Source organism: Odocoileus virginianus, chromosome 13 (genome assembly GCF_023699985.2).
Source record: "Odocoileus virginianus isolate 20LAN1187 ecotype Illinois chromosome 13, Ovbor_1.2, whole genome shotgun sequence".
NCBI classification, from domain to species: domain Eukaryota; kingdom Metazoa; phylum Chordata; class Mammalia; order Artiodactyla; family Cervidae; genus Odocoileus; species Odocoileus virginianus.
In genome coordinates, this window is record NC_069686.1 from 55,804,900 (window position 1) to 55,824,070 (window position 19,171).

A 19,171-nucleotide genomic window follows, 5' to 3' on the forward strand; every position below is an offset into this window, starting at 1 on the left:
TAATAATAATGACTACTTTATTATGTCCATCGATTATCTGTCTTAAATGTGAACTCCTTGCAGGCCATACAAGTTGGGATAGCCCTCAGAACAGGAAGGATTGAGAAAAAGGATAAATGGGTGACCAGGGAGCTGTAGTCAAACTTCAAATAGTCAGGTCCTGGAACTTTAGAATAGTAGTGTGGCTTGGGGGACTACTGTCACTAATAGCTGAACTGGATGAAGAAGTCTGTTTCTGAGTGTCCGGGGAACTATAATACAGTGAGTTTTATGTATGCATTTCTGTCTTCACAGTGATTTGTGACTTTGGTCATGGAGAGAATTTATTGAAGGCATTTGTCAGCAATTGAGAAGCAGAAATTGTTTCGTGTACATGAGGAGTTACCTCCAGTGTTTATTTCTATGTATTCTATTTATTCAGGGAAGCATCTGTATATAGAACTGGACATTTCTATGGTACTTTTGGGGTCCCTATTTGCTGAATTATTTCAACAAGAGAACTAAGGGTGAGGAGAGCTACAGAAATCTCTCATGAGGGAATCGTGGCTATTTATTTTGGTATTCTATAAATTTAGGGTTTGGATCATATTTTCAGCTGGCAGTTTTGCAAAGAGAATTATTCTACAAAACATAAATGTCATCATTGAAAATGAAAGCAAAGGACTGAATAACATCAGCAGAGATAATGTTAGGTCTTTTCATTGGTGTGGGACTCTACTCTGGGTAAGAAATAGTTTCTGAGATATTCATGTTTGTTTCTGGTTGATGAAGGATGGGGGGGCTGAAAGCTGTCAAGAATGTAGGTCAATCTGATATTCGTATTATGTACTTGGAAATAAGTAATCTTTAGGTTATATACAAGTTATTGTTCTGAGAGAAAGTCAAGGGTCAGACAAATGTCCATCCTGAGGAGTTCGTGGTGATGGTCAAGAAATGGTTAATAAGAAGTAAAGAGTGAAAAACGTTAGGAAACTAATGCCAGTAAAAGCAGATGCAATGAGGGACAATTCACACTCATAAGCAGAGACATCACTTTGCTGACAAAGGTCCATATAGTCAAAACCATGGGTTTTCCAGTAGTCAAATATGGATGTGAGAGCTGGACCATAAAGAAGGCTGAGCACTCACTGATGAATGGATCGTTTTGAAATGTGGTGCCAGAGAAGACTCTTGAGAGTTCCTTGGACTGCAAGGAATCAGACCAGTCAACCCGAAAGGAAAACAACCCTGAATATTCACTGTAAGGACTGATGCTGGAAGCTGAATTTCCAATCTTTGGTGGCCTGATGTGAAGAGCTGACTCATCGGAAAAGACCCTGATGCTGGGAAAGATTGAGGGTGTGAAAAGGGGGTGACAGAGGATGAGATGGTTGGATGGCATCAATGACTCAATGGACTTGAGTTGGGGCAAATTCCAGGAGATAGTGAAGGACAGGGAAGCCTGGCATGCTGCAGTCCATGGGGTCCCAAACAGTCAGACATGACTGACTAAATGATTACCAAAAACAGTGACTGTTGTGATGGTTCTTATTGGATAGGAGGGTGGGGAGTCAGCTTGAGAGAGTCAGTGGTGTAGACTAGACAGTAATCTCACTTAAGAGTTCTAATCTCTCCTCACATCCATCTGGCTTTAGGCAATACCTCCTGTCCTGAATGAGAACAATAAAATGCTTCATTATTTAAATTGGAAGACATCAATACATCAAAAATGTAAGGCAAGTGCTTCTCAGATGAGACTGACATGCATGCATGACTTTCTAAGTTACCACCTTCATAATTTCTTTAACATACTGTTTAGTTGTAATATGATGTGACATGACTCTAGACAGGTAGATTGCAGACATGAGGGGGCTTCCCTGGTGACTCAGATGGTGAAGAATCCGCCTACAGTGCAGAAGACCCAGTTCAGTCCCTGGGTTGGGAAGACCCCCTGGGGAAGGAAACGGCTGCCCACTCCAGTATTCTTGCCGAGAGAGTTCCATGAGCAGAGGAGCCATGGGGTGGCAAAGGAGTCAGACACGACTGAGCGACTAATACTTTCACAGTCGTATAGTAGTCGGCTATCTAAAATAAAGGTAAAGTTTAGATGTTTATGTTACTTTTCCCCATGAGTTTGCATTTTATTGCTACTTGGGAGTTGATAGTACTATCATTGGGCTCTTTCAAGCAGTTCTTGAAATGATTCCTATTGAAAGAATAAAAATTCTGAGTTTCACATACTGTTGTATTAGTGGACTTACTATGCTTAGAAGAATAAAAACTGTCTTTTACTGGTATAGCATAATGGATGAGTATGTGTTCTGGGATGTAGTTAGACCTACCTCCTCTGCCACTGACCAACGTCCCTGGCCTTTGTAGTTATCTACTAGCACAGGGAAAATCAAACCACTTACCTCACATTCAACTGTGGTATTTTCCTGCAAACAAAGACTATTATAGGTCTGTGCCCCACTCCTGAAAAACCAGCGAAAATATTCTGTGAAAGCTCTGTTAATAGCAGGATGTGCAGGATAAGGAAGTTCTGTCTTGTATCTACATCATCTCTTCCAAATGAAGAGATGTCATAGGCAGCATAACCTGAAATATGAATGGGCTTGCATCTTGAGACCAGCTGCGTATATGAGTATGGAAAAAAGAGCAGTAAAAAGGCTTGTGGTTTGTCATTAGGGTTGTTCACTTCTGATCCCTCTTTTCTTCAGGCATATAGTGGAAGTTTACTTCCTTATTATCTAAACTTCAGTGTGATGTGGACTGGCTTTGGCCACCTTAATGCAAGAAATAATATGTGCTGTTAATTGTTAGGCAAAAGTTTCAGTGAAAGTGTGATTTACCATGTTTTCTTCCTTCTGCCCTATTGATTATGGAAGTTTATATCAAGATGACTCTCCATCACCCTGAATTATCTTAATTTGGAAAGAACCTCCCTGCCAATCTTCTATTCACATACAGCATCATGAGAAATTAGCCTTCATTATTTTAAGCCCATAAGATTTTGAGATTATTTATTATTGCAGTATAACCTTGCCTATCTTGACTGATTCTCTGGTTTCTAGGAAAGATCAATTCTTAAAGGCCAGAATGAGGCCACTGACATCAACCTGAATGAATTTAGGAAACAATCTGAAGTTGAGCCAATATAAGAAGCAGATTACATTTATGAGGAAAGAAGAAGCATGCTGAAATTAAGTAATCTTACATTCCAGGCCAATGAAACTAACAATTTGACATTGCATTCCGATTCTAGCAAGCAATGCAAACCAGTCTTTGGACAGGCAAGCAGAAGTCTGGGACATAACAGAGTGGGTGTTTAAGATGAGGAGGTGATTTCCTTTATGGTTATTTAGAAACTTGGATTTTCTATGAAAAATGAAAGTGAAAGTGTTAGTCGCTTAGTCATATCTGACTCTTGCGACCCCATGGACTGTAGCCTGCCAGGCTCCTCTGTCCATGGAATTCTCCTGGAAAGAATACTGGGGTGGGTAGCCATTCTCTTTTCCAGGGACTCTTCCTGACCCAGGGATCGAACCTGGGCTTCCTGCATTGCAGGTAGATTCTTTACTGTCTGAGCCAGGAGGGAAGCCCCCGTAGTGAAATCCAAATATCAAAGGAACAGTTTAACATACTTTTGGATACTGTTCTCATTGATAAAGACTTGGTATTGCCTAAGTTTTCAACTAGTAGATCATCATTGTGACCAGCTAGTTAGGAACAGATATGATAGGACCTGAACCAAAGAGAGAGAAGGCAGTGAAATCTACTTGATAATATGATAATGTTTTTTCTAAAGGGGTATTTCCCTTAGGTCAGTTCTAGATTTCCATTTCCCAGATCAAACAACAGCTGTTCAAGGACTATCATGGGTTATATTTTCTAAAATTAGTAGCCATCTTCCTTATTATTTGGTGAAGAGGGTGGAAGGGATTCACTTCTACTTTTCCATGAACTGTGGAATCTGAAAATAGCATATTTTTATATGATTATTGCTGGTGTTAAATTTGAAATTGATCTTTTGGATTAAATTTCCTGAAGTTTCTAGTTCACCATAATTCACTATGTAGTGTTTTCTGAATAGATCTAAAGATTAAAAAAAATCCTACCATGTGAAAAACTTATGAAACTTTATAGCTGTTTTCACACTGAACTTATTTAACCATATATATCCCAATTAGAATAATTATATATGAATTTTTATCTTTATTAGTCAGTACTAATAGTTTTATAGTACTTGGTTAAATTTTTTAAAATCTCTATTTTTTTCTGGTAGTAATTACAATTGAACATATTAAGATAGAAGATTTCACAGAATTATGAAAAATCTATATATTTAAAATAGAAATTTTAAAAATTATAATGGTTTTAATTTTTTTAATTAATGAAAAAAATAATGTAACTGAAAGGGAAAACTATGCCCCAAATGAGACTTCAGTTGTATATTTTGTTCAGAGTGGTTGATTTTTCTTTGGACTTGATGTTTGATACAGTGTAGGCTGGGAGAAAGGGAAAGGGAGTGTGTGATGTATACTAGTCACCCTTTTCTCTTAATGTATTTTTTTCTTTATTTGTAAAATTCAACATTGGAAAAGGATTTAAAGTGGGTCCTGGCCACTTACCTGTAGATGGTAATGCCAGTGTATTTTTTTATATTCTCACTGCCATCTACGTGGGGATGGAAGACAGTTTTGAAGCAAGGAGGGAAAGGAGTGGTGTCTTATGTGACTATAGTGGTTGTAACTGAGCTTCCTGTGGTAAACATGTAAGCGTTGACTCTCTCATTGTCCTTGATTAAGAGTCCTTGGGATACTGATGGTTCTTCCCATACTGCATAGTTCTCCAATGTAGATGAAGAACTTTGTCTGAATTTACACTCTGCCCTTCCAGATGCCTCCATCACCCCAACTCCCATTCTCTCTGAACTACCTAGATAACTAGGCCCAAAGTTTCCTCAGATATCCAGTTACCAAGTATCATCTAAGAAAGAGGAGCTGTCAACCCTACTTGTATGGGATAGTCAATTCTTTAAAGATTATCAACCCCGCTAACTACATGTTTAAGGGTTTGTGGGTTTGTTCACTGGGTCATATACTTGGTATTGTTTTCTTACTTCATTAGTTTCTTCCCTTCTTTTCATTATTTTCTCCCCTATACTGTATTTGATCTTATTTTTTTTACCATTCTTTAACTCCTTGAGATCATTTAACTTATTAATTGTTAATTTTGTGCCCTTTTGCATTTATAATATACACAGTTCCTTCTAAATACTGATTTGGCTATATCCCACAAATATATTTTAAAATTATTTTCAAATTCAAAATTTTTGAAAATTTTAACATAAATTCTTTAATTTATGGATTATTAAACATCCTATGCAATATAAATATAATGTAAGCCACAAAGATGGTCAAACTTATGATTTAAAATATTGAATTATGAATCACAAAATTTCTTGGTCCTTTGGTTGTGCTCAATGTGATACCTTTACACTGGTACCCCAGATTCTTGGACATGACCTTGACCTGTTTCCTATAGGCTCCATCATTTTGCCTAATATTTCATAAATTTCTCTAATACTCCTGCCATGAACCTTTCTGATTTAGTGTCTGATCTTGATAAAGTCACATCTTTATCTCCACTGTGCTTCAAGAACTATCAGTTTCTGCAACTTGTGCATCTTCAAACATCTGTAGACTCCTGTACAGAATATTTAAATCCTTTTTCCATTTCAGAACAAGAAATGTATTTTTAAATCAAGTATACATTAAATTATGTCACAAAACTTTTTAGTTTATTTCATACTAGAGTTTATCTGTAATGTTCTGGGCCTACTCATAAAGCTTCTTGAAAGCTTCAGGCAGTTTAATTTTATAAACTTGGCATTTCACCAGCAGGATATATTTTTGATGAGTAAAAGTGTTGGTCTTCAAGAATACATGAGACATACAGACTCAGCCTAGGTCACATCTAATACTTTATAATACATGTTGGAAAATAATTTCCTCCATTAAGTCAACCCTGCTGGATCTCTCATTTCTAACTAGGATAAATTCATCTTAGCACTGATGTGACAATTGAGACTGGTGACTCTAGAGAATTTTTTTTTTCATAACTATTTATAATATATTTGCCTAGAGTGTTCCTTGGAATAGAAAGGTAACTATGTGGGAAGTTAGACAGGCATGAGTTCAATACTAGTCTGTCCCAAGAAATAAAAACAAATATGGCATCAGGAAATAGATGGTTAAACATAAAAACAAAAGGAAAAAAGAAACCATTTTCTTGCTTTGGCATGACATCTAATAGCTATTGTATTTGAAAACTTTTCTTATATATCATAGGCTTTCTTCCTGCTTATAGAAGATTCAGTGTCTTGGCTGACTGTTACTGCAGAATTTCTTAAATATGGGTAGAAAATGCCAGTCCTTTCCCATAAAGATATATAAACCTGCGATCTTAAATTGGGCAACAGGTCCTTGCTTTTCAGCATTTACTAGGGTTTTGATTTCACACGCTACCCTGGAAGAAATAAGATTTAGTATCAGAATGAGAATGAATTATGGTTTAAAAAATCAGGAGAGGGATACAGAGAAAAGAAAAGGAGAAAGATTTATTTCACGCTGAAAACAAAGTATTAACTGGTTAGGATTAGGGGAGTTGAGAATATCCCTTTAAACTGTGGTACTGCAATTGATCTCTGTACGTTTTCTGGTATTCATCCCTTTGAAAAGAGAATGAGAGCCAAGATCACTGGCTGTACTGTGAAGCTGTCACATCTCAGTACTGAAAAGGTACAGTGCAAGTGGATTGAAACAGTCTTTAGTTTTCTATTCCGTATCGCCAAGAGCTTTGAGACTGATGAACCAAGTGAATGCTTTTTTTAGGGCTAAGTGAGATACAGATCCCTCCAATCTGACAGCGTTTCAGCCTCCGGAGTAAGAAAGCAGCAGCAGCAGCAGCAGAAGCAACAGCAGCAGCCCCAGCTGAAGTCCAATAAGGGAGACCTGATCTCCAGCTCATCCTGGAACTCCACCTGGGATCGTGCACTGTCCAGGGTCCTGAAACATGAACCAAACTGCCAGCGTGTCCCATCACATCAAGTGTCAGCCCTCGAAAACCATCAAGGTAGGACCCAGGTTTTCTTTCTTCTCTCTGCTTCTGCGAAGGTGTATTTATTCATTTAGCTCAAACATGGGCATTGGTATGGCAGGGCACTGACAGTGGCGATGCCTAGTTGGTTTGAGTTTGAATTGAAGGTGGATCCGAGTAGTCTTTGGTTCGTTTGCATGTGTATGTAGGATAGAGAGAGTAGTTTGCACTAAATAACTGTTTTGACTTGATGACTGGCTTTTTTGACTTAGAATCTATCAACGGTGTATTTCAGAAACAAAGTTTAGTGAGCCTCTAGAAGGGTTTCTGATCTGTGTCAGTTTTTCTAGATGGAACTGGTGTAGAATTTGCAAATGCTGGAAACATATGATATTAAATTGAATACAGACTTTATTACAGTGTTTCATTGTCATATGGGTTTGGAACTTCTCATTCTTTCTGAAGAAAAGTGCATCCTTTATTTGAGTGTTGAACTGGTAGTTATACTAAAGTGACTATAAAGGGTGTAAAAGAGTTTAGAGGAAGTATAAAAATGTATGTCCTTATATATGCCATCATATAACTCAGAAACAATAAGGTGATTGGAGTCACTGTTTTAGACAGGTGCTTGTTTTAAATTTGAGTCTTTTTCTGACATGGTTAAATGAAAAGGATCAACTCAGAATTTTATTGTTCTGTTTAATTATTAATGTTTATGTCATTCACCTTGTTCTTATTTGGGATGGTCATAAGGACTTATAAATAACCAGGTTTCTACTGAAGAATTTACTCTTATCTTGCCATTTATCTTTATTAGATTACTATCTGTGTAAGTACTTTGCATTTGTGTGTGTGTGGAGAGTAATGGGTTCCTCTGGAACTCTTTTATAGAAGAAACTGACAGCCTGATGGATCAAAATTAATTATTGTGGTCTTTAATTTCCATACAATGCATACCTTTTATTGAGATTCCAAAATTTGAGAAGACTCATTTTATGATTATACTATTTGGGAGTTATATTTAAGACCTTTGAAAATACTGCATAGACTGCAATCATAAAAGGGATATAATTTTCAGCAATAAGTCTCTTTCTTGTGAACTTACCTACCCTCTGTCAGAGTCCTCCAGTGATAAATAGACCATAAACTGAACACTTTCTTCCATTTATCTGCAATTATTTTTAAAAGCAATGAAGTCTCCAGGATATATCAAATGATGCATAGACTCCCATCGTAATAAACATAGAGTTAACTAAAATAATGAAGAACCCAACTTATCAGGATAATTTATACAATCTCTAATTACAAAAGTGTAATATTTTTCAGCATTGGATTTCATGCACTGTGTCCAAGTTTAGAAATAAAATGTTGAGCTTTAGGATAAGTTTTTCTCTGCACGTGAGATTGACACATATGTCAATTATATGAGTACCATTACTGAAAAATGCCCAAACAGTATATACAATACTCCACATTTGTGATATATAAACTCTAGTGGGAAATACGTTCTGTATTCTAAACTGTGGTAGAGTTACAATCTGGCACTCTACCTTTGGGTATGTTTAGAAAACCATAAAATGGCTGGTGGCTTTCTGTTTAAGTGTTTGAGGTCATAGGAATCAAGTGTTTTGTTTGCCCTTTTATGTATTGAATAAGGACAAGTGAATGCTACTTTCTGGGACTGAAAATCACTTCCCTATTGGTGTTCTGGCATTGACTGCCCTCAGACAAACTGTGGAGACAGAAAAAAATAAATGTATCTAGTGTAAGGTTTTGCATCATCTTGCTGATCTTGCAGATGCTGGTTTTTCATTCTAACTGCAGCCACTGAATTGAAATGAAAGGCATCATAAAAACTGGACAACCCACCATTTAGCAGTGTATTATATTAATGGCTTAATGAATCTCGAATTCATTAAGGAATCTTGAATCAAACCTCTGGGTGATTTGGTTAATTGGACAAGTGAAGTTTTTTTGTGCCCCTCCCCCCTTGATATTACTCTGGGGAGCAAAAGAGGCTTGTGATGTTCCTAAAGTATATATATAGTTACAAGCATTGAACTATTAAGGGAGTAATTACTTGAGTATTTTCCAATTTGCAACAGTAAAAGGGGATGAGTGGAAAAGCTCTCTTACTTCAAATTATATGCTCAATTATGAAACATTTATGGCTTTTGGAATTTATACTAAAATGGCTATCTATATTTAGGTAATGCATTAGCCTATGAACAAAAGGCAGTAACAACCTAAAGAGAAACCATAAGAGGAGAGGTTTTGGGGAAGTTATGAGATATTGAGGCTCAAAGGACTCTTTGAACTTCTGGAATCTATCTTGTTTTGTTTCCAGCATGATTTTTTGGAGTTAATTTTTGCTCACTTTTAAAGTTACTATCTGAAACTTTGCAATAAAACTCCCTTATGAAATCTAGCTGGCCTGTAGATAATGTAGATACATGAACCAGTTGGGGCTCTAGAAATATCCAGACACTCAAGAATTTGTAAACTGTTGCACTTTGAAATTCTAAAACCTCTAGGGACTGTCCCCCCATAGTTCAGTGTAATAAACCTGTAGGCAATTGTTCCTCATTATCAGTATAGTAAATGCTGGCTGTTCCTTCTCTTGGTGGTTTAACCATTTCTAAAAAGAATGCAGTGGGAATGAACAAAAATGAATTGAATTGGCTAAAAATAGCTTTAAAGGCCAAAATGTGTACGTGGAGAAAGAACAGGTGTGTATGTGTCTGTGTGTGTGTGTGTGTGTATTTTTCCCTACTAGAAATACTTAAAAAACAATGATATGTGCAATGGGTCAAATCTGGCAAGTATTGCAAGTGAAAGCTATTTGTGGTCATGGTAGTAACAGAGTTGGAGAAAAGGGGATTTGGAGGAGTCATGTCATAAGGAGATAAAATGGTCAGCGTTATTCAGGTGCCTTGACATTTGTCTTTGCCATTCTGGCCATTCTCCAACTCAACCAGTCAACACAGTTTTCCTGATGTGCTTGAGCGGGTGTTTTCTTATAGTCAAAACAGGTAAGAGTGAATAGAGCAGAGAAAGTCAAATAAAGGTGCTAGGCATGTTCTCAGATCACTTTGGATGGAAGGTGGAATACAATGCACTCGTAAAGTCCTCTATCATTTTAGAACTTGCAAAGCAGTAAAGCTTTTCCTAAAATGATTGCAAATCTTACTGTCTGTATAGCAGCACTCTAAAAAGATCTTTCATTGTGAGATTTGTAATGGAAAGTTTCAAGGATTATCTGGGCATGCTAAATACAGATTTAATCTTGGCTTATTATAAACTTGATTTCTGAAGAATTATCCCCACCTTGGAAAACAAACTTGTTTTTTTCTTCCTTATTTTGCCTTCTCTGGACTACACTGAAAGCAAATCAAATCTCCCAGCCAAATCTCTGGACTTGATTTGCCTTTACCCCCACAGTGGAATAGTAAATTTAGAACTTTGCCTAAAAAATGTGAGAGATTTTAAAAATTATTTTGTATTTTAATATAAATCTAACATCCATATATATCTAAGGGTAGTAAAGGAACTCCATCCTTTTTTAAAAGTTAGAAGTTGTGCATAAATTATCTAGGGTTGGTGAGTCCCAGGTCAAGAATCATATGTTTTTATTATGGTAACTTCCAAATACAGTGCACAATATCATCTTATTTTTCCCACCCATGAGCCTTTCATATCAGTCTCTCTCTTTCCCTTTCCTCTCTTCAAGACTTGCTTGTTTTTTTTTATTCTACTGATACCTTCAAACCCAGGTCCCTAGTCATACATAGAAAAGGATCTCAAGGCCTAAAAGTCTTAATTTCATTCTATTCCTGCTGGAGTAGCTGAATTGTTTTACAATATATATTTGAATGAGTATTTAGAATTTTCATTGCCTTGGGGGTAGAACATCTATGAACAGGTATACTCTTTTCATAATTTTGGCTGTCTTTTTATACTGTAATACTAAAATGTTATTATGCTAGTAAATACTTTCTCCCCTATTACCTGTAAACCACAGCCCCAGTTAACATTATGCTATAAGAAACACGGTATAAAATAAAGTAGGACAGAATGAAAATTTAATCACAAATTTTTTTTGTTGTTAAATCTCTGGACTTAAGGATGTATGTGGTTAGAAAATGATTTCTGTCTTTAGTAAATTGAAAATTTTGGAGTGTGACATTGTGATGAGTTGGCATGGTTCATCTGACTTGGAATGGTACCAACTGGCATCTTTACGGTTGTTAATTCCATACCCCGTGCCTCAAGGATGGACACCTCATCTGTATTTCACATGGTACTTGAGTTGGTGTTGTAATTTAGTCTTAAAGAACATTTCTTAATTAAATATCCAAATAAAAATTCAACAGAATCTAAGAAAAAATCTTACATCATTACAATATGCAAAATGTAGCCTCCCAATTTTAGTATTATGTATAATTCTAAGTGCAAAGATTATAATAGACTTCTGAATTGCATCTTGTCTTCAAGGTCAATTTTGGCCTTAATCCTAAGGACTTTAGTCGTAAGGGAGAAAAAGAAAGAAAGTTTATTAAATTATATTCTCAACGCAGACTTAGACACACTAAAGAAAAAGGTATCATCTGTATTCAGTGAACCCTACAGTTCCACTTGGCAAGGAACATATATTTTTTTCACCATTAGGAGAACGGGTCATTGTCTTAAGTGATGACATTTGAAGAAGCCAGAGGAGAAGACTTACAGAAAATTTGAATGAAGGATATTGTGTGTGAGAATTTTTTTCATCACTGTTAGAATGGTCTACCTCTTTTTAATTATTCTGACACAGCTTCCTCATATGCTTAGACAAAAATCACAGACTGTGATAAACACAAATTGGACCACATTAGAAATTCTGTTGATAAGCAATTATAGTCATTTACAGGTTGAATTTATTGGCAAGTATTTGAATTTTAAAAGATTATAGGATACTTTTATCTTAAATGTCAATTAAACTGTTTTATAAGAAAGTATTAATGTTTCTGTTTTCCTTTTAGTAAAGAGTGACAATGTTATAATAATTGACCCATTTCTGTATTTTGCTGGCCTTTTTTCTTAATAAAATAGAAGAAATAGAAAGTTTCTTTTTATTTGTTATTTATGCATTTAAATGGCAACTTCTGTTTCAAATAAGTATTGTCATAGAATGCTTGAGGTAAATTTGAATGATTTTAGAAAATACTTAATATTACTTCATTTTCTAGAAACTTATGGTTAGGTAGTAAAGACATTCTTGATGATAAATTTGTGATGACAAACCACTATCTGTTGCTGAAAAGGTATGGTTCTACAACTAGAGCACAGAATAAATAAGCTAAAGTAATGCTTCTTAAAATGGCATTCTTGAGCCAACAGCATCAGCATTCTTGTGAATTTGGTACAAAGGCACATTCTTGGGCCTAATCAATTAGACCTAATCAACCCAGACCTAATCAATTAGAAACCCTGGGAGTAGGATTCAACAACCTGTCTTTTAACAAGTCCTCTGTGTGCTCAGATGTGTGTTAAAATTTCAGAAACATGGAGCTAACTGACTGCCAAGACTACCAGATAAGACACATTTGTGCTATGATCCACCTGTAAGATTTGGCTGAATATCATGGATGGAACCTGCAGAACTTCAGAATGACACTTAGGGTCATTAACTAACATGAATTCTATGAGAGCTGAGATCTCATCAGGCTCATCTCTTCTATTGCTCACAGGTCTTATTTGATACAAATACAAGGCTATTGCTCACAGGGTTTATTTGATTCAAAATCCTGCATACACTAGACATTAAATACATAATTGCTGGTTATTAAATGATTGGTTAAATGATCATTAAATGGGGATGAGATGGTTGAATGGCCTCACCGACTCAATGGACGTAAGTTTGAGCAAACTCCATGAGATGGTGAAGGACAGGGAAGCCTGATGTGCTGCAGTCCATGGAGTTGCAAGGAGTTGGACATAGCTTAGCAACTGAACAGCAATAACAAAATGACTGCTCAGATCTGTCTGCTCTAAGATGAGCCAAGTCAATTTTTAAAATCTTGTCTAATAGGTAACCAGGTTGGAAGACTTGATGGTCTTTTAAATTCATATCAAGTTTCTCTAAATGTGTATTTACATTTTCTTTGGCTTTTGATGATTCTGTTTTTTTATTTTGGTTTGAGGTCATCTGATAATCAACACTTTTTGGTAACTAAGGAGATCCATAGTCACACTAAGCAGAAAGTGTGTTAGATAAATGTCTCCCTTTTTTGCCAGCTTCCTCTGAAAATTGGCAAAACAGTGGTAGGCAGGAATATCACTATAGCCTTTCTTTCCTCTTCATGAATGTTCTTTAGCTCTTGGATATAGGCCACATTTGTAGGATATAATTGGCAATAGTATACCAAAATTAATTATCATCTTCAAATCTGACCTCCCACTAACAGACCTAGCATGGTGTTCCAATAGCAGAATTAGATTTAAGCTGGGTGATAAGCTCTAAAATAAAGAAAACTTACCTTCTGAACAGAAAGATTTCTTGGAAATTCTTCAGAATTTTGCTTAGTTTTTACAGTTTCCACTTGGAAAGAGATCAAATGTGCACAACCTACCCTACCACCTGTGAATGAAATGTAAGGCAGATTGGTTGGGTTTTCCTTCAGAGTGTCATCCTCAATTTGAGTTCTCACTTCCTCGGTACTACCATGAATCATGTGATCTTAGGGAAGGCAATTAACCCTGTCAAGGCTTTTTTCCCCACTAACAGAGGGCAATAAACTAAAATTACCTCCCCAAACAAAAATGCTTTGTAAGTGCTTTGTATTATAATTTGTTCTAGAAGCAATTTTTAAGGGATATGACATTTTCATAGAGAGGTGTATAGTGAGAATCAATTTTTATGACATAAAAGCTGAGAATTTTATTTGCAATTATTATTAACTATAATGATGATAAAACTCATTTTGGTGTCACCAGGGAGCTGAAAAGTATCTTCTAATATTGTAGTAACATCTGCAAGATTCATCATGAACCTGTACCAGAAAAGTAGGAAGAAAAGGAGATTGAGTTTAAATGCCATCTAAAGGGCTGATTAATTTAATAAGAAATGCAGTTACTCATTCTGGTGCTGGGCTACAGAAAATGGAAAAGACAGAGGGTGGCTGCATGGATTGCACATGCGGGTGAACTGGGGAGATGTTTCATCATAATATGGATACAGTCTTATTACTACCTCAGGGCTCACTGTTTCCTTTGTCTCATTTATCCTTCTACCCAATGGTCCTTTAAAAAACCCATATTCTCACTTGAAACCTCATACAGAATTTTTTAAGTGAAAGTTCTCAGACTCCCCTAGGCAAACCAGTCATAGTCTCAGCTAATCATCTGTGTTCTCACATGATCTTCTCCGTTGTTGTTCAGTCACTCAGTCATGTCTGATCCCTTTATGACCTCATGGACTGTGGTCCACCAGGCTCTTCTGTCCATGGGATTTTCCAGACAAGAATAATGCAGTGGGTACCCATTCCTTTCTCCAGGGGATCTTCCAGACCCAGGTATCAAATCTGCGTCTCCTGCATTGGCAGACAGATTCTTTATCATTGAGCCACCAAGAAAGCCCAATCTTCTCTATATCTGATTAATAACAATTCATCTTCTGAGTTATAATTATTTGTTACTATATGTCTCTCCACTAGCTGTTAAAGAACTCTTAAAAGGTCTCTGTCTTTTATTTTTGTTAATTCCAATGTTTAGCCCAATATCTGGTGCTTAGCAGGTCTCGGCAGCTCACTCCAGTGTTCTTGCCTGGAGAACCCCAGGGACAGCGGAGCTTGGTGGGCTGCTGTCTATGGGTCGCACAGAGTCAGACACGACTGAAGCGACTTAGCAGCAGTAGCAGCAGCAGGTGCTCAATTAAGATTCTTTGAATGAAAGAATGTCCAAAGGCAGCTACAAACTCATTCATCTCTAGAGATGCAGTCTGACTTCTGAGTTCAGAATCACGCTAGTCCTCCTTGATCATTGAGTAATGAATTGTTTTGCTTTAAAATATGTAAACAACATTTGGAGAGATGACAAAGGGGTCTCATGTCTTGTGACAACAGATATACTAATCCTCTTGAGGTTGAGTAGTTTCTCTAAGCCAAAAATAGGTTTTTTATTATGAGTGTCTTTCTACATCAGAGTTAAGGAAAGTCTGTGTCCAGACGGAGACTATCTCTGTCCCTTTTTTGGGCTTTTGTTAGCATAGCAAACACTAGTTGCTGCTGATTTTAATTGATGAGGTTGTGTAGGGCGACTATTGACTCTGGCACTTTAGTGAGGCTTTTTCTCATCACAAACCTTAATTTCCAAGATGAATCACTGCTGCTGGATTGAAAAACACCATTTCTCACAACTTTGGATTCCAAGATTTGGCCTAAAGAAAAATGGACTCTGCTTTATTTTAATGGAAATTAAATAGCACAAAAGTATTATTGCATTTAATAGATGGGTCCTTTACTTCAATACATTTTTTGAGACAGTGGAAGAAATAGGGCAGAGACACTATTCAAGACAGATATTCTTAATCAAGGAAGGGGAGCTATGGTTAAATTTTTTCCTTTATGCATGTCCCCTGAAGGAAATAAAATCCATTGAAAGGACATACTCAAGAAATGCTGACAATGATTGGTGAGCCTAGTATGATGTGATGGGTAGAGACCAGGACTCACTCTTTTATTGTTTCAGTCATTCAACATTTAGTGAAAGAGGATTTCAATGTTTAAGAGGGTGATAATGTTGTTTTTTTTTTTTTGAAGTACAGTCTAGGATGCAAATTAATACAGTTGCAATCTTAAATGATAACTGCTAGATGAAGTAAATGTAAAAGCTCAGGACAGAATGCCACAGAGGAGTTCTTAGATTGATAGAAGAAAATATTCCAGACACAGAGAAAACATGGGCAAAAGATGAAGAAGCAAAGCAATGCAACTGATGTGACAGCACTGCTGAGTTGAAATTGAAACTGACTATAATGTGCAAATAATTGGAAGGGGTGAAAAATGATGTTGCAAGTATAAAACGGGGGGCTGACAGTGCTATTTTCCAGAATGTGACTGTATCCTGAGGGTGAAGCTTAAGGGCAAACAGTACAAAGATAAGATCATGAGTTTAAATTCTATGACCTTGGGAAGCATTCCTGAGGAGTTAGGTAGAAAGTGAAAGACTGACAGATTCCTGGTCCATCTTTCAGGATAATCCAAGTATAAGACATTATTAGCCAGATAGGGGTTACTGAAGGGAAATCTTAGTAAGAATAAAAGATGTATTCATTAGTTTGATTTAGTACCACCAACTTTTATGGATGCTAATAATAGCTGGTCTTTAAAGGCTTTAATTTACTGGTAACTCTTGACTTCCCTGTGGCTCAGATGGTAAAGTGTCTGCCTAAAATGCAGGAGACCTGGGTTCCATCCCTGGGTCAGGAAGATCCCCTGGAGAAGGAAGTGGCAACCCACTCCAGTACTCTTGCCTGGAAAATGCCATGGACGGAGGAGCCTGGTGGGCTACAGTCCACAGGGTCGCAAAGGGTTCAGACACGACTGAGCAACTTCACCTTCACTTTTGAATTCAAAAGTCTGTTTTGACTAATGACAATCTATACAGAAGCTTTTCTTTAAAATCTGAGTGTTATATACAGATAATCTTTTTCCTAGTATATTGTTTGCTGTTTGTCTTTTCAACAATGCCCACAGATGACCTCTGTTAGGGGCTTCAGACTTTAGTATAAAGAATTCCTGGAAATTTCAGAGGTAGAGGTATGAATATTCTTTTCTTTGTAGTCTTGTAATTACATAAGCCATGTGTTGTCTTTAATACAGGTACTTTAGGTTTCTTGAAGCATTAGCTCCAAGGGTCTATCTCAAAGGCTTACTCCATTTTTCAGAGATGACAGGGAAGATTAAAGTACATTTGATGTGCTACAATTCCACAACCATAAAATCTGAAAGTTTTCTTAGAGATGCTCTTCTCCAGATTCTCACTTTGCAGACAAACAAGCTGAGGGTTAAAAAAGGAAGTTAGATATGGTGAGTTTTGCCCCTTGCATCATTTTGAACAAGAGGCATGCACACGTGCATGTGCACACAAAATCATCCTGCACAATTATCTCCTGATAATAATACCGTGAGATGGTTTTGTGTGTGTGTGTGTGTGTGTGTGTGTGTGTGTGTGTGTGTGTGCTGGCTATCTTCCTTTGAGGTCTGGGGTAAGTTAGAGAATATGGAGGTTTTATTAATCAATGTGCTTTTAGCTGACAGTATCAGAAAACAACAGATAATTCTAAATGACTTGGTTAGAAGAATCAGGAAAAAATAGTAGTTTCACAAAATAAAAAGTCCTTGGTAGAGCACTTCAAGAATTATTTAATTTGGTGCCCAAATAGTGTGTCCTAGGACGCAGGTTCTTTGCACCACCTCACTTTGTCTTTTTCAGGCTAGCAACTTCAGTTCCATCATTGGTATGCAGACCTGAGAGCTGACTGTGTTCAGGAGATACAGAAAAGTTTCTTCCTTTGAGTTTCTTTTAAGAAAATGTCCTGCACATATTTCCTGTCAATTTTTGTTGCCTTGAATTGTCTCATGCCAATTCCTTATCCATTGTGCATGAAGATACGTATGGTTACGTTGAGAAAGTATAGGAGGTAGCTAACCAACTAAACATGGGGTTCTGTTTAGAAACAGGGATGTTAGATGGTTTTAAAAGAGAAAAAATTATGTTACACAGAGATCAACAAGAATGATTTTAGAATTTGATGGACATACAATGTACATCATACTGTGAAAGACAGGTAATACCATGGCCTAAGAACTGTTTCAACAAAGATGTAACAAACTAAAACATAATATTGTCTCTGATTTCTTCATGACAGAGATATTTTCCATAACTTTGGAGCAAAAATGTGGGAGGCGAGGGCCCCAAGTTTGTCTCATTCAAGCAACCTGGTCTCCTTTGATACCAAATGACTTAGTAGCCAATCACTGTGCATTGTTTTCATTTTCCACACATCACTGGACTCATCTCTTTGATGAAGATGAGGGGAAATGGGGATATTCTTTATCAAACAATTTTGATTGCTCAAGGCCTATTGCAGTGACCTCTTCCCTGTTAGCTCTAAGGACTTGGAGCCCTTATGCCCTCAGGAGCATTTAAACACCCAAATGCTTTCAAAGTTGAGAGGTTACATAATAACTAAGGATAAAAGTGCAGTTGAAACTGTGGTAGCTAGAGACAGCATGTCCCATGTAAAGACACACCAGAACCAAGCCCATTCCCCTTCCCCACAAAATATCTTGGAGGGGCATTTATTACAGGGCAATAAGACTACATGTGATCACACCCAAAAGAATTTTTAGGGGGGTTCTGTACCTCTGGCTTGTAACTCTGGCTTGTGATGCTGAAAAATACTGTGGATTTCATTACCAGATGCTGAACACCGATAGACTTATATCTGGAACCCAGGCTGCTCACTTGATCTCTATCCTCAGATGTTGCTCTTTCCTCAACATTGTCATGTAGATGTCTAATAGACCCTGTAAACTTATTCATGAAAATAAGAACTTTTTTACTTGCTACATACGCTTCTTTCACCTAACATCATTACGTGCTACCACCATCTTCTTTGCAGAGACTCAAACCAAAAGCTTAAAGTTTATCTTTTTCTCTCTTCTTTTCCAGGGATTTCCCCTGGTGTCTCAGATGGTAAAGAAACTGCCTGCAAGGCAGAAGACGTGGGTTTGATCCCTGGGTTAGGAAGATTCCCTGGGGAAGGGAATTGCAACCCACTCCAGTATTCTTGCCTGGAGAATTCCATGAACAGAGGAGCCTGGTGGGCTACAGTCTATGGGATCACAAAAAGTCGGACATGACTGAGTAACATTTTCACATTCTCTTCTCTTCAATCCACCATCCAATCCATCAAATATTCTGTCCATTCTGCCTGTTAAATGTATGTCCAGTCTTATTTCCTTTTTCTGCCTCCACCAACAATCACCCAAACTCCGTGTACATGCACATTTCATCTGAATTATGGAAGCTACTTGAGAGAACTCCG

General features: G+C 37.0%; 1 protein-coding gene across 1 annotated transcript in view; it reads left to right on the top strand.

The window, feature by feature from the left end:
• Nucleotides 1-6,742: 6,742 nt before the first annotated feature.
• Nucleotides 6,743-19,171, top strand: part of DPP10 (dipeptidyl peptidase like 10) — a 1,494,592-nt gene continuing 1,482,163 nt past the window's right edge. Inside the window, exon 1 of the mRNA XM_070476307.1 lies at nucleotides 6,743-7,116. Coding sequence (XP_070332408.1) covers nucleotides 7,057-7,116 — 60 coding nt within the window. The 5' untranslated portion in view covers nucleotides 6,743-7,056. The remainder of the gene's footprint in view (nucleotides 7,117-19,171) is intronic.